Source organism: Pinus tabuliformis, chromosome 9 (genome assembly GCF_031772625.1).
Source record: "Pinus tabuliformis cultivar Carrire ecotype Pingquan chromosome 9, CPIR1, whole genome shotgun sequence".
In the NCBI taxonomy this organism is placed as follows: Eukaryota; Viridiplantae; Streptophyta; class Pinopsida; order Pinales; family Pinaceae; genus Pinus; species Pinus tabuliformis.
The window spans coordinates 160,163,490-160,179,642 of record NC_142307.1 but is presented as its reverse complement, the minus strand read 5'-3'; the positions used below and the strand labels follow the sequence as shown (position 1 = coordinate 160,179,642).

Sequence of the window (16,153 nt, the reverse complement as noted above, 5' to 3'; positions counted from 1 at the left end):
TGGGGGTGCATGCCGTATAGAATCTGGAAAGGGCTTCTGCCTGTACTCCTGTTGGGTAAATCATTATAAGCAAACTCCGCTTGTGTTAGTACGTGATCCCGCTGTCATGAATTCTCTCCAACTAGACTACGTAGCAGATTTCCCAGACTTCGGTTTACTACCTCAGTTTTCTCGTCGGTCTATGGATGATAAGATGAGATGAAGTTCATTTTAGTATCTAATTTCTTCCACAAAGTCCACCAGAAATGCCCCGTAAACTTCACTTCCCTATCTGAAATAATAGACTTTGGTAAGCCATGCAGTTTGACAATTTTTGTGAAGAATAAATGGGCTACATGCATGGCATCGTTGGTCTTTTTACAAGGAATAAAATGTGCCATCTTAGTAAAGCGATTCACTACTACCATGATTGAATCGTACCCTTTCTGTGTCCTTGGCAAACCAAAGACAAAGTCTAAACTGACAGAGTCCCATGGCCTGTCTGAAATAGGTAGGGGTGTATACAGTCTTGTATTTTGATTGTGTCCCTTTGCCAGCTAACACATCTTACATCTAGCTACAGACCATTGTATGTCTCGCCGCATCTTTGGCCAATAATAGAAATGACTTACCTGGTCCAAAGTCTTGTCAATGCCAAAATTTCCAGCTAGACCACCACTATGTTTATCTTGAATTAAGTTCTCCCTCATTGAACATTCTGGAATACACAATTTGTCCTCCCTTGAATAGCAATCCTTCCTGTATGTTATAATCTGACCACAAACTGTTGTCTCTCAACAACGGATTCTGGCAAGCTTCATATGCTTCCCGAAAGTCTGCATCTGTCTCATACAAATCTTTGAGATGTTCAAAGCCCAACACCTGCAGTCTGCTTTCCTGTAGAATCAAACTTCTTCTGCTTAATGTGTCTGCCACTTTTTTGGCTTTTCCACTAATGTGTTTCAACACAAATGTGAAACTCTGGAAATATTCCACCCACTTTGCATATTTATGATTCAACGTATGCTGCTGCATGACATATTGCAAAGCATAATTGTTTGAAAATAGAACAAATTCATTTCCCAGCAAGTAGTGTCTCCAATGTTTCAGCACTTGCACCACTGCATAGAATTCCTTGTCATAGGACATATATTTCTGTCTACTCTCATTTAATTTCTCACTAAAATAGGCAACCAGTTTATCCTCTTGACTCAGTACCGCTCCAATGGCTATCCCAGTGGCATCACAACAAACTTGAAAAAGTTTGTTGAAATCTGGTAACCTTAAAATGGGTCTTTTGGTGATCTTCCTTTTCAGAAGTTGAAAGCTCTTTTCAACCGAATCAGTCCATTGAAAAGGTTGTTTTGCTTTCTTGACGGTGTCCACCATGGGTTCACAAATCCCACTAAAATCTTTTATAAACTTCCAGTAAAAACTTGCTAGCCCATGAAAACTCCGTACTTCAAATAAATGTTTTGGGGACGGCCAGCTAACTATGGCTGCAACCTTTTCTGGATCCATCTTTAACTCATTCTCTGAAATCATGAATCCCAAATAAATCAACTCCTTCTTACAAAACGTACATTTCTTCAAATTCAACAACAATTTATTTTGCTGTAATTTTTCCAAGACACACCTGACGTGTCGGAAATGCTCTTCCCTAGTCTTACTGAAAATAAGGATGTCATCCAAATACACAATAATGAACTTCCTGATATATTCTTTCAGCATCTCATTCATTAAGTGCATGAATGTGCTAGGTGCATTACTCAATCCAAATGGCATGACCAGCCATTCATACAAACCCTCAATGGTTTTGAAAGCAGTCTTCCACTTGTCTCCTTCTCGAATACATATCTGATGATAACCGTTTTTTAAATCAATCTTTGAAAAATATGTTGCTCCACTCAAGCAGTCCATCATATTGTCCATTCGTGGTAAAGGAAACATGTATCCAATGGTAATCTTATTGATTTCTCGAGAGTCGGTACACATCCGCCACTCTCCTCCTTTCTTGGGAGCTAAGACTGTTGGAACTACACAAAGAAGTAAACTTTCCCGAATCAACCCTTTGTCCAGCAACTCTTGTACCTATTTCTGAATCTCCTCATTGTCCTTTGGACTCATTCGATAAGCAGATTTGTTGGGTAAACTAGCTCCTGGGATGAAATTAATATGTTGGTTGATACTGCGTTTTGGGGGTAACTTATTTGGCAAATCATCTACTACTATATCACTGAATTCCTGTAACATATCTTGAATTTCCTCCCGCAGATCCTTAATTTCAGTATGAATTAACACTGTCCTCGGCCTCTGCACAATTGAAAACTTTATTTCATCATCTCCAATTTGTTGTAGGAACTCTTTTCCTCCTAATAATAATGCCTTTGTCCCACTGCTCTCTGTTGTGTCCTCTTCCTTCATGGGTACCAATGTATGCTTGATCCCATCTTTCATAAACTTATAACAGTTTGTCTTCCCATCATGCACTACCTTCCTGTCATACTGCCATGGTCTACCTAGCAATATATGGCACACATCCATCGACATAATGTCACATATCACCTTATCCTTATACCTTCTAATATGAAATTCCACTTCACACTACTCATCAACAAGCAATTGATGCCCTTTTTGTAACCAAGACACTTGGTATGGGGTTGGGTGTTTTAGTCTTTTTAAACCTAGTTTCTCTACCATCTCTGTGGCTACCAGGTTATCGGTGCTTCCGTTGTCAATGATCAGTTTACAACACTTCCCATGTGACTTACACACAGTCTGGAACAGGGCTTCCCGCTGTGTTTGGTTAGCTAACTCTTTAGCTGGCTTCAACAAGACTTTGTTCAACACCAAGGCCTCTCTTGTTTCAGGCATGTTCTCCACTTCTTGAGGTGGGACCTCAACTTCCTCTGGTTAAGCAACATATGCTCCTCTTTGTCTTGTTTGATCACTTTTAGGACATTCAAAAGACCGGTGTCCCCACTTGTGACACTTGTAACACTGATAGGCATTCCCCCTACCTCTGTCGTTACCTCTCCCTCACTGATAAGGCCTTCCCCCTCTAGTGTTACCTTCTTTCTCAGTTGACCCTGTAGTTTTTGAACTGCTGCCTTCCTCACTGTTGCTGGCAGTTTTGCCTTTGCCAAAGGACTGTCCCCTTTCTCGGCTGGATCCACATCCTCTCCTGGCATTTTGTCTGTGGGTGATCTTCTCCTCTGCTTTTAAAGCACTTTTTTATGCTTCTTCTATAGATTTGGGAGAGAGAATATTGATCTCATCCAGAAACTCCATCCGTAATCCATTCACGAACGTTGTTATCTTTTCTGGGGTATCTTCGACATAACCCACTCGCAGATTCACTCTATAAAATTCTTTTGTATATTCATTCATAGTCATTGCTCTTTGTTTCAGGTTTTGTACCTGTCTATATAAAGCAATCTGATAGTCTTTAGGTAAAAACTTACCTTTCATATTGGCGATCATTCTGGTCCACTTTTTTAATGGTGGCTTATTTTATCTCCTTCGCTTTGCCTGCACACTGTCTCACCACAGTGCTGCATGCCCCTTCAATTTTGTAGCTGCAAATCTGACCCTCCTATGCTCACCGATTTCCTCACATTCGAAGTACTTATCCAACTCGCTAATCCAGTTCAATAATACTTTAGTGGATAAACTGCCATCATAGGTTGATAGTTCAGGCTTCGGTTTGCTGCTTGCTAATAGAACAGATTTCAGCAACCTCATCTCTGGCCCTTCCTCATTGGACCCATCTGTCGTAGCTGTAGCTTCTTCTTCACTATTGTCACCACCTTCTGGATCCCTGCGCCTTCCTGCTTCTATTGCTGCTAATCTGGCACTTAGGATCCTGATTTCCTCATGCAACCCTCTGTCAGATACCCTCCGAATAGCTCTACCTCTACCCCTTCTTCCTACCTCCATAATTTTTCCTTTATTCCCTAAGCAAAGAACTGCTCTAATACCAAAATTTGATGACTCACCCCAAAAGCTGAGGTGGATGCCTTCGTGGCAACTGGCCCACGTGATCCCTTCCCGCGCTCGTATGCACCTAGGGTTTTTGGTGAGGTTTTAATGGAGCATTAACTCTGCCACCTTCTCGAGGTTGTCTTGGTCTCTGTGTTATGGTTCTATGGCATGGGTTTTGGTTGTAGCTTGGGTTATTGTTGCTGCCAGTTTCTCTCTGCTCCTCTGTGCCCTCACATGGTTCCTTCCGCCCCAATGGTAATGACTCTCTACCTCCCACTATTTGCTGGTTCCGGTCTCGGCTCTGGTTCTATGTTACTGGGTAATGTTAAGATGTTGTACCGACGAGTTTGGTGGCTGCTTCTTGCATGGTTTCACGAAACAATGCTGGGCTTCATGGCCATCCTGAGTATGCGGTGATTTCTCTGTAGTTTTAATCGGTTTGTTGCACTTTTGGTTTGCTTCTGTTGCATTTGATTATAACTATGGTGTGCATTCTTATCAGGTCGTCAGCCCGACTTCCCTGGCGACCGTTTGGCTCTAGCACAAGGTAACCTCTCTGTTCCGATTTCAGGCTCCCTCTTTTCTTTTCTTCTGCTAACAATTCCGCTCCTTGTGAGCAGCTAGGGTTTCGTGGCTTTGTTGCCGTGGCTCAAATGTTGTTGGTCTTGGGTTTGGCTATGGAACTTACTCTCCACTTCAGGTAACCTTCAGGGTAATCATCTTTACCCTTCTCTCAGTTTATTCTCCATATAACTGGTTATGTTGCCTCTCTAATCGTTGTTTCTTGACTGTGCAGGTGATTCGCTCCTCTGTGGTGGTGGCAAGGGTTTGGTCCTTGACGGTTTCTGTTCCTTCACTCCTACATTCCGGTCTCCACTTGAACGGGTAGGGTCCTTCCTGTTTATCTTATACAATTCTTGTAGGTTGGTTTTTATAGAGACGAAGTCTCGTTTTTTTGTTGGTCCTCTGTGCTGTCTATCCGTCGAAAATTTTGGGTTGTTAGTTGGTCATTGGTTTCTGTGGCTCTGTTGAGATTTTGGTTGAGAAATTGAACACAATTTTGTGCGTTTCAGTTCTGGTAGTTGAGCGTAGTCCCATTTCTATTTGTTTAGTTGGTCCCGAGTCACATAAACCCTTCTTGGTCTGCAATGAAATATTTGAGGACTGTTTGGTGATTGTATATTTTTTGGAGGGCACTATGCCTTATGCTCTGAACTAGTGTTGGGTTACAGGATGCTGTCTCTGGCTATAACAAATGTTTATGCAATATATGTGTATATATTTATAGAAATGATGAATCTCATACTTGTAATAATTTCAATGATTTGCTTTCATAAAGTACCTGAATGAATTCGCTTGCAGTGTTTAGTTGCTTGATGTGATGCACAGTCTCGTTAACAGTCCCTCAATCATGTAATTAATTTCGTACACAATACTAGTCATTCATAATAACAAATGTTGGATACCTGAAATGCTTCTCTTTACTGTTTTAAAATATTCTATCAGAGTTTACATTCTCTGGTGTCTATTCTCCTTTTTGGCAGCAACCCTCGATTCATCTTTTGATTGTGTATTTAAGCTGCTGGTAGCTCATTCAGTTGAGGAACTACCTGCGGTTGCAATTTGCAATTACATTCCTTTTTGTTGTTATTCAAGTGTTAAACTATTTAAGACTATTCCCTAATCTATTTACTTTCAAAAATAAAAAGTAACGACATTGGTTGTGACAGCCTTCTTGAAAAGAAATAACAATAAAATTAATCTGAAAAGTAAATTTTAAAAGAATTCTTAAAACAACATGTCCAGTTGTCGCCTCCCTAATTGGATGCTTCTGCATCACTTGATCTTGCTAAAATCTATTAAGCTTCCGCAAGTTTGATTGTAGAAGTAGATTAAAGTATTTTGCTTTAGTTATATTGCATTATTAGGTTAATCTACAGTGAGAATTTCTACATGTTGTTGGTATCGACCTTGCAAGAAAAGTTGGTTTCTGAATCACACTAGTTTATCTAGTTAATTATGGGTTATAATGCACTATAATTTACATTGACATACTCTTTTTTTTCTTAATGAAATTAGGTCAATTGGAGAGGGGTTACTAAAATCTGCAATTGATATAAGGATTTTTTTTTCTAACATTATTGTAATTACATTTTTCTTATTGAAAACATTCATTTTCTTTTGGAGGAACAAAACTTTGTTGTTGTATTGATGGAGATTGAAGAAAATGGTGTGGTTAATCACGGTAAATGATATTTCAAAGGGATTGTTGTTGTCCATAGGTGAGACTCAATTGTAATATGAGTGAGAAGGTTTTGTGATTTTGATTATTTATATTTTTTATAGTTAAAATTTGTCTACAATGAGTAGTTGCAAAGAAAAAAGAGGGATAATTTATGCAAAACATCCATGATGTGCATGCGAGAACAGTGTATCTTTGCAATTTTTTTGAGTTTAGAGTCACTAGTGAAATTTGGTAGAAGATCCTGCAAATTGTGCAAGGTTTTAGCACAATAATTTCTATTAGGAAATCATTAAAGTTTAGTTGAAGGTGCTTTAGAGGTGCCTTTTGTTCAAGTGACTAGCTATTGTTTGAAATTATTTAAATTTTGTTTTATGACCATTTGAATTATTAAATTTCGATTTACGACTTCAATGATTTGTTTAATTTTTAGAGATGTGCATTCATAGGACACTGTTTGTATTTTGAGATTCCCCTCAGAACTATATGTGTATCGAAGAATGGTGTGACGTTGCATGCAAAAGACATTATAAAAACAAGATTCGATTTTAATGTTAATATTTAAATCTTTACACTAAAATTATTTCACACTGGTAAATATTAAATCAATATTTTTTGATTAACTTTTTATCTTGTTTTTACTGAATATCACTTTATTAGTCCCTGCCATTTGGCATTCGGCAGGGACTATAGTAATCGTTCGCGACGGATATAGCATTAGTTCTTAGTCGCTGCGCCGTGTTATTGGGTGATTATCATAAGGTTTGCAAATGCCCTGTGCGGGGATGTGTCGTGATAACCTAAGTTTCATTTCCACCTGAGGCTTTGCCATCTTATTTGGCCTCTTCCCGAGGCGGAAGAGGCTCTAGCATAGCTTAAATTGCTTTTACGCCCGGTGCATTATCGCTAACCGTCAACGGTCTCGTTTTAATGTTAACATTAATTCGATTCGTATTATCTGCAGGGGTATGCTAAGGTTTGGTAAGGTTTGTGCATGTATGCTGTTGTTGAGGTGCCAATGGTTGAAGTTGGCAGCTGGTGCATGCCATGGTTCAACAGCTGTTAGTATAAGGTGGTTCCGAGGTACTAGGTGTTGTTTCCTCGGCCCTTGTTTATGGTGACTCGAATGCAACAAATAAACTGCAAGCTGCGCAAAAATTTCCCGCAGGGAAGGCAATGGCAGGCCTGTTCTGATACCCACAAGCTGCATCTAGATATGTACCTGGCTCAGATGCTGCTGATCAAACTTTCACTGCCCGTAGTTGCCTAGCTTCGTTATTAAGCCCACGAATGCGATGTGAGCAAAGCAAACAGTAATTATTCAGGGTTTAGGACCGGTTCTGCTAGCCGCCCTTCCTCCAAGACTTGAATCAGGAATCTCTTTTCTGTACTATGCTGCCTTTGGCCCTGCGCCTGGTCTTTCTTCTTTATTGCCTTGGGCTTTCACCGCATATGGGATCGATCCCTTCCACCATTCCTCCAACAGATGCAGATGAATTAGCTGCCGTTATTCTTTCAACATTTGCAGAGCTAACCCCTGAAGTGACTTCAGTCCCGTGTTGGAGCTAACTGCTGCTTCTTCTATAGCAAGTGCCGAGCAGGAATCACTGCTTATTCGACCGGTCACCCTGTCCAGTTCAAGCCATCGTCGGTGTCTTCGTGGGTTAACAACGCTGTCGCGTCGCTGTCGAAGATAATCAAAGAATACTCCTCGTATCCTCAGTTACTTGCTGTCTGACTAATGATTCCTCTGCGGCAACATCTTCATCATCAGAACTACTTTCAGGTGACGGTGGAACAGATCCTGTACATGTACAACAACCACCGCCTGCAGAAATGAAATCTTCTTAGTGAAGCACATTGATGGGTGTATTTTTTCCAGAAACTACAATCACATCACGGCCGCATAGCCCTCATCGATTCTGCCATAGGAGAAACCATCACCTTCCCTCCATGGCCAAGAGATTCGCATCCTAATTTCTTCTTCTTCTAACTTAGGGTCCCAAAATAGCCAAAATTGCACCTCCACTCTGCACAACCTCATCATGGTATGGAATCCCGCCGACGCCCCTTCTGTGAAAATCGAACTAGTGCTGCTTGTGGGTCTCTGTATTATTTCAGCAGTATTGGCAGCGGCATTTCGCAAGAGCTTTGTGGTAGATTTATTAGGTGGCATTACATTACATTGCAGGGTCTTCCTGCTCGGGTTTCAGGTTTCAATATCCCTGATCACAGATGTTAGCCTGATTACAGATGTTACACTAGTTTCAATCTTGTTGCTCGGGTTTCAGGTTTCAATCTCCCTGATCACAGCTGTTAACCTGATGCGACCTTAGGTGGACTGCTGTAGAGCTTGCATGTGTTATGCTAGGGAGAGAGGTGTTAGGCACATGGCCGTCATGTAGGGCCCACAAAGTGGATAAAAGTTTCGACTTTCATTTTTATTTTTATTGACATCGATTGATTTTCTTATTTTGATTTAAATTTGAAATTTCATGTTGCATTGTCGTTTCTTAGTTGAGAGCTGGTACAGTTGAGAGCTTACCAGGGTTCTGCCGCATTGATTCACTCTTCGCCTCTGTCAACGGATACGACTTAACGACCCTGTTCCGTCGCCCTCACTTGGGAACTGAAGGAAATTTGCATAGATTTGGATATTTGCAGTGAATGCTCTTTAGTTTTTAAGGTTCCCTTCTTCAAAGTAGCAAAAGAGGAAATTTTACTGTGATTTAGATGTTTTATCTCGTTGTACTTAAAGTAGCAAATGAGGAAATTTTACTGTGATTTAGATGTTTTATCTCGTTGCAAAGTACAGGAAGTGAAAGAACATTCTTTTATTTTCCTTTTTCTTTTGTGGCTATCTCGTATGTGAGATTTATCTATTGGTTGCTAAACCTATTGTTACATTTCTACAGGGAAAAAGGCTTCTGAATAACATTCGCCAATATCAAACTTCATTGCAGAAATACATGGCACTGATGGACCTCGAGGTATTTCTATTGAAATATCCAAACTTTTATCGAAACCCGAGTATGGTCTGAGCATTTTTCTATTTCTCCTTTAAATGGTTTGAGCATTTTTTTGTTCTCCCTCCAATATCGTCAGTGGTTTTGGTGTCAGTCCCTTGTGGGCCATCTTTGGCATGTGGTTATTATCTATGTTAATATGAAAACTATCTATCTACTGCAGTAGCATATATATTTATTATTACCAACTTCTTAGCTGGTTGATACTACTGGAAGGAAATTGCATAAAATATGTTTGACAGTATAGTTTACTGGGTTACACAATTTCTCTTGGCAGGAGCGGAATGAAAGGTTGTTTTATAAACTCTTGGTGGATAATGTGGAAGAGTTACTTCCCATTGTTTACACTCCAACTGTTGGCGAATCCTGTCAAAAATATGGGTCAATCTTCAGGCGTTCACAGGGTCTTTACATTAGCTTGAAAGAGAAGTATATACATTATATATAATTTTTGTTTTTCTTTTCAATTGTCTAGATTCCAATTCTTTTTTGTTAGGTTCATCCTTTAAATTTGTTTCACTGCGTTAAAACTTGCGAGGGTATGGTTTTTGCAGAGGTAAGATCCTAGAAATTTTGAAGAACTGGAGTGAAAGGAGTGTTAATGTTATAGTTGTCACTGATGGTGAACGCATTCTGGGACTTGGGGATCTTGGATGTCAGGTAAATTTCACAATTACTTAGCTTTTGTTTGCCTGCTATCCATGGGTTTCCTCTGCCTTTCCCCCTTTGCCTCTGGTTTTATTATTTAACAACACAAATTTCCCTTTATCTATTCTGAACTTGTCACTTTTGTTGGCATGTTATACAAGTTGAAATCTGTTATTTGTTTCATACATGTTACCAGGGGATCTAACATAATGTCTCCCTTCCCCTTTTTTTCCCTCATTTTCTTCTTTCATCCTTTTATTGAGATACATTTGGAAAGAAGACAATTAATATACAATGAATGAAAATAAAAACTATTATGTGTGTGCATTTAGTGTTGTCAATTAGGTTAGGGTCCTCTATCTGTATCATCAACACATTTGCGGTAGTTTTTGTTACAAAGTAAATGCTATTATGCTGGTGTGCATTGAATCCTTGTTACCAGAGTACTCCTTCCATGTTTGTCTTAGTTTGTTTTTTACTGTGAGCTTTTGTTCTTTTTATCTGCATATCTATGAAGGGATACAGGTAAAAGGAAACTTAGATTCCAATTCTTTTTTGTTAGGTTCATTCTTTAAATTTGTTTCACTGCGTTAAAACTTGCGAGGGTATGGTTTTTGCAGAGGTAAGATCCTAGAAATTTTGAAGAACTGGAGTGAAAGGAGTGTTAATGTTATAGTTGTCACTGATGGTGAACGCATTCTGGGACTTGGCGATCTTGGATGTCAGGTAAATTTCACAATTACTTAGCTTTTGTTTGCCTGTTATCCATGGGTTTCCTCTGCCTTTCCCCCTTTGCCTATGGTTTTATTATTTAACAACACAAATTTCTCTTTATCTATTCTGAACTTGTCACTTTTGTTGGCATGTTATACAAGTTGAAATCTGTTATTTGTTTCATACATGTTACCAGGGGATCTAACATAATGTCTCCCTTCCCCTTTTTCTCTCTCATTTTCTTCTCTCATCCTTTTATTGAGATACATTTGGAAAGAAGACAATTAATATACAATGAATGAAAATAAAAACTATTATGTGTGTGCATTTAGTATTGTCAATTAGGTTAGGGTCCTCTATCTGTATCATCAACACATTTGCGGTAGTTTTTGTTACAAAGTAAATGCTATTATGCTGGTGTGCATTGAATCCTTGTTACCAGAGTACTCCTTCCATGTTTGTCTTAGTTTGTTTTTTACCGTGAGATTTTGTTCTTTTTATCTGCATATCTATGAAGGGATACAGGTAAAAGGAAACTTAATAACCAGAAACTGGAACCTGTGTGCATTTAGTTCATGTCATTTTAACTTAGGGTGTATTCTTAGTTTGTATCTTTCCACATTTTCTGCCTGTCTGATGTTTCTATTATAACTTGTCTTTACTCAATAAATGCCTGTTATTTTAACTAGGGTGTTCGCATTTCCTTGTATCTTTGCCCCTTGTTTGTATTATCCATTTGACACATGTTTTCATTACTGATAGGGTATGGGCATACCTATAGGGAAATTATCTATATACACTGCACTTGGTGGAGTTCGTCCTTCATCGGTATGCAGCACAATAACCTATAGTTTATTGTTTAAACATATGCTAATTTCAGCAAAGTTACAGAAACATTTACCTGTGCATTCGGCTAAACTGGTAAATTGATTCTTTCTGTTGTATAGCTTAGTCTGCTAAGCACCTTGTACATAGTACATTTTAGAGCCCCTTCATTTCTATTCCATGATGAATGCATGTAACTGACAGAAAAGGATTTTTAACCCACTATTGCATGTCTCGCCTTGTAGTCAGTCAATTATTTTGTATTTTTATTCTCTTAACTACTCTACTGGTATGTGGACAGTGTCTTCCAATAACAATTGATGTTGGGACCAACAATGAAAATCTCTTAAATGATGAATTTTATATTGGTCTCCGACAAAAGCGCACTACTGGCCAGGTTTCCTTCTATTTGAATGAACTAGTAAATGCTTCCTTTATTTTCTTTAGTTCTCAGGGACAAAATATCTTGTGGCTGATGATATGTTTTTATGCTTTGTAGGAATATTATGACTTCCTTCATGAGTTCATGTGTGCAGTGAAACAAAATTATGGAGAGAAAGTTCTTATCCAGGTTAGTTGCTAAACACTTGTTTCTTTTGTCAAGATAATTGATTTTCATATCATTTTGCATGAACATATTTACTTTGTATGCTAGCTACCTTAGCATTTTGTTGGTACTTTGATAAGATATGCCTGGGATCTTTGCTGCTTGCTGCCTGTTTCTACCTATCACCTATAAGGAATCCATAATCATAATGTATCATAAGTAATGAATGTCCCAAAGGTGCACACAATCACTTCGTGTTCTATATTCATTTTCATTGTTCAACTTGCAGCTTTCAGTGTTATGCCTGTTACATTATCAAAATTCAGCGTTTGACATTTGCAGTAAATGACGCGTTTGACATTTGCAGTAAATGACAGCAATGTCTCAAAAGAGATTACATGTTATGTTTCCCTGAAGCAGATTGCTATTCAGCTCATTGACCAATTTATGCAGCTATCAATATTCAATTGTATTACTACTACATTGTCTTCATTTAGGCTTGTAGTACATGACCACTGTTGAAAGATCAAGAACTTTCCACATCTGTCAGCCTCAGGACAAGTTTTGGTGTTTATATGTTGAAGTGGGACTATATAGCAGATATTTCATATGGCATTGACAGTTTCGGTGACAGTTTTGGGGATTGGGATGAAAGGAACAGGGATTTGAAATAATTTGAAGAGCTTGTAAGCTTCACCTGTTATTCATTGTCATATCAGTAAGCTTAGATTGCTATTATGGTTCCACATTCAGTGTTGACGGGTATTATATTCACCTAGACTGAAACTGGTATGCCGACTAAGATTTTGTGGTGCACAACAAAATTTTTGCTTTCTTATACTATATCCTCATCATCGTAGTGTAGAGACGGCTGATTTATGACTAGGATGCCTAAACAGGCCGTGACTTGAAATATGTTTGATTTTTTTACATGATATGGTATCAAAATGGCTAACAATAACCTAATCGTCTCTTCGTCTTGTCTTTAGTATCTAGTCCTGTTTGCTTAGTCAATCCAGAAGTTTGATATAAAATGAGCGGTGGAAACACTTTCATATACAGAAGGATGTTTTGTATAATGTTCAAGAAAGCCTATAGGACACATAACATTTAGGCGCTAAGCCTTACCAACTCTAAATCAATTTGTTGAAGATCCATTTCACAATACTGTCGAGTATCCATGAGTCACATGCCTCGGCAAGTACGACTCAATTGTATGGTAACAATGTCTCAGACAGTTGTGGCATATGTTTTGCCTTACTGTCTTCTATAACAGCAACATATTTAATCTACCGCCCATTGATGTTCCAGATTCAATGCAACAAGCTTCTTGGAGAGACTGAGAGACAAGCGAGTCATGCTAGTGGGGGACTCGATGAATAGGAACCAGTTTGAGTCCATGCTTTGCATTCTTCGGCAAGGTCTATCTAATAAGAGCAGGATGTTTGAGACTCATGGCTATCGCATCACGAAAGGCAGAGGATACTACGTTTTCAAATTAGTCCCTGCTTACCAGACTTCATCAGACATAGTCACAGCGCCAACAACACCAACTCCACAGCGCCAACAGCACCAACTCCAGCAGACGTACGTCCAATGGCCCTTTTCATAGCTTACATAGCCACATTACCTTTTCGAAAGTGTTTTAATGAAGCTAACTAAGCTTAACCTATGTAAGGTTGAGAATAGAAGCATGCTTCTTCCTAACTGTGAGTTTACCGATCAATTGCAGATGCATACGCCAACTTTTGAATTTTGTTCCACTACACTATATGCAGGTACAGAGCCCAGTAGTGTAGATGCATCAAGCTAAGAATGGGTATCTTGCAAAAAAGCTTATTGGAGCCCAGCTCAACACAAGTTGCATCAGGAGACAACCGTACTGAACATAAAGGTATGCCCTTGATACAAACAGGTCAGCACAGGTTGAATCAAGACACAACAGTATTGAACATAAAGGGGAGTGCAAACGCTGTGATCAAGGTTGAGAATAGCGGCATGCTTCTTCCTAACTGTCAGTTTACCGATCAATTGCAGATGCATACGCCAAATTTTGAATTTTGTAATCTGTATTTAACTTGGTCCAGGCTTTACTTGTTTTGTCTTCCTGGCTGGCTGAGAGCCCTGTACCTTTACTTAGGCTTCAGAGGGACTCACTATACAAGATTGGCAGAACTAGTAGATCTTTAGCCCTAGACCTTAAATTTTAACTTCATGCAGGGACTCGCTGCCTCGCAGCTTCCCTTGTTTCATTTAATAAACTAAATTTAAATACACTCAGCCAATCATCTTATGGAAAAGATTTAAAAGAAGTAAACACAATGATTTGCTTATTACACGTTGCATAATATTTGCCACAACACATTGTCATCTATACCAATCAATACCACTCACTTGTATAAAATGGGAGAACTTTAGCATTAAATTTTTAACGAGTATAGGCATGTTCAAAGATATCATCAATGCACTTGAACTAAATATTTAAAAATGCGAACTTGTTAAAAGGTCTCCTCAATGCATTTGTGGAACTTAAGGATGAAAATACCAATTGCGAGGGTTTATATTTTTCAAAGTTTGCTTGAGGTAATAGGAAAAAGATGTTGGTGAGAAGTAGAAAGAGCCCAGAGTAAACTACTCAGCTAAAGGTGGGTTAATCAAATTAAATATTTCTTTATGGATGAGCATTTGTACCGAAAGCTAAGATCTTTTAAGATTTTTATGGAAAAAAACAAAAAAAAACAAAGATGTTGGTGAGAAGTAGAAAGAGCCCAGAGTAAACTACTCAGCTAAAGGTGAGTTAATCAAATTAAATAATATTATTATTATTATTAATTTTTTTTTTTTATGGATGAGCATCTGTACCAAAAGCTAAGATTTTTTTTTTATAAAAAACAAATAAAAAAAAATTATATCAAAATATGTGTTGAATATTTTCTTTCCCTTTGTTATGGTTCTTTTCTATTTATTGATTATAATCTATGAACAATAATATGAATTACGTCACTAGTGTGGATTTAAAACCAAGTTTTCATTTCCTTGTGTTCTTAAGATTTGATTGTAATATATGAATACTAAAGATAACAAGAATCACATCAGTGTTGTGAGTTTAGAACTAGAAGTTTTATTTATTTATGTTGTAGAGAATTGTTCTCAATTTTTTGCATCGCAAAAAATTCTAAGTTGTAAACAAAAAGTATCCTAAAAACTATTAGGGTAATTTTGAGGTTGAAAATGGGATTCAAAACAAAAAATTTACTAACAATGTTAACTTTATAACAACCAATAGGATTCAAGATAATGATGCCATCCCTAGGGGTCAATATTTTGGGGGAAAAAAAGAAAACTTCTTTTTGTAATTGTATTTTCATTTTATCTCCTCATAGGCTTGATCGAATGTCAAGTATAGGCACCCATTGGATGCAGAGTTAAATTCCACATCCAATGAATACCCACCATGCATAATTTTGAATAGAACCACATCGAAAAAAATTGAAAATACATGAAAAAATGTGTTCAACATGCTTGTTTCATGTATTTTCATTTCTTTCAATGTGGGTCTACTAAAAAATATGCAAAGTGCTTACTTATCGTATATTAATTTTGCATCCAATGGGAACATGCCTTTTCATGTATTCTCATGTTTTTTGATATGGGACTACTTAGAAGTATGTAGAGTGGGTATTCGTTGGACACAGAATTTAATTTTGTATCTAACATGTCTATACTTAATATTTGAGTAGGCTTGTAAGGAACATAAAATAAAATAAAATAAAAAAGTAGTTTACTTTCTTTTTATTTAAAAAATCATAACTCTTATTTTTTTTGTTGACTAGAGGAATCAGCAACGTCAATGGTATCGTACTCGTGTTACATGGGGTTGAATCCCACCAACTGCCACTATAACCTTTAGGAGGAATCGCCCAGCCCGCAAGAACGCCCTCGGGTAAGACGAGACTTGAACTCGTGATCTACACAGCGGCATGAACGACTTAAGAGATCGTCCACTAGCCATGAGACCAAACCTCTGTAGGCAACTCTTATTTTATTATTTTAACTAATATTTTATTATTTTCCTTATTATTTTAAGGAATAAGTCGTCAAGCTTAGACATAATTATTTGAAATACGAGCAATATTTTTCTAAATTATAAACCAAAAATATCTCCAAAACAATGGATACCGGGTTTTT

At 38.0% G+C, this 16,153-nt stretch overlaps 2 protein-coding genes across 2 annotated transcripts; both read left to right on the top strand.

The window, feature by feature from the left end:
* The first annotated feature begins 9,060 nt into the window (after window positions 1-9,060).
* On the top strand, window positions 9,061-10,606 carry LOC149147616 (NADP-dependent malic enzyme-like). The gene is made up of 4 exons (XM_089443289.1): window positions 9,061-9,195; window positions 9,509-9,660; window positions 9,786-9,891; window positions 10,500-10,606. Exons 1-4 carry the CDS (start codon window positions 9,175-9,177, stop codon window positions 10,503-10,505), a joined length of 285 nt encoding a protein of 94 aa, XP_089299415.1. The 5' UTR covers window positions 9,061-9,174; the 3' UTR covers window positions 10,506-10,606.
* Window positions 10,607-11,358: 752 nt separating this feature from the next.
* LOC149147615 (NADP-dependent malic enzyme 2-like) lies at window positions 11,359-12,314 on the top strand. Its single transcript, XM_089441892.1, has 4 exons — window positions 11,359-11,421; window positions 11,720-11,815; window positions 11,918-11,989; window positions 12,255-12,314. The coding sequence occupies exons 1-4, from the start codon at window positions 11,359-11,361 to the stop codon at window positions 12,312-12,314; spliced, it is 291 nt and encodes a 96-aa protein (XP_089298018.1).
* Window positions 12,315-16,153: the final 3,839 nt, after the last annotated feature.

Excerpts from the sequence above, each read along its gene's own strand:
- LOC149147616 (XM_089443289.1), top strand. The coding sequence starts at position 9,175 with ATGGCACTGATGGACCTCGAG. Across the intron at positions 9,196-9,508 it reads TGGCACTGATGGACCTCGAG|GAGCGGAATGAAAGGTTGTT; the intron begins GTATTTCTATTG and ends TTCTCTTGGCAG. Across the intron at positions 9,661-9,785 it reads TACATTAGCTTGAAAGAGAA|AGGTAAGATCCTAGAAATTT; the intron begins GTATATACATTA and ends TGGTTTTTGCAG.
- LOC149147615 (XM_089441892.1), top strand. The coding sequence starts at position 11,359 with ATGGGCATACCTATAGGGAAATTATCTATATACACTGCACTTGGTGGA. Across the intron at positions 11,816-11,917 it reads AAAAGCGCACTACTGGCCAG|GAATATTATGACTTCCTTCA; the intron begins GTTTCCTTCTAT and ends TATGCTTTGTAG. Across the intron at positions 11,990-12,254 it reads GAGAGAAAGTTCTTATCCAG|CTTTCAGTGTTATGCCTGTT; the intron begins GTTAGTTGCTAA and ends TTCAACTTGCAG.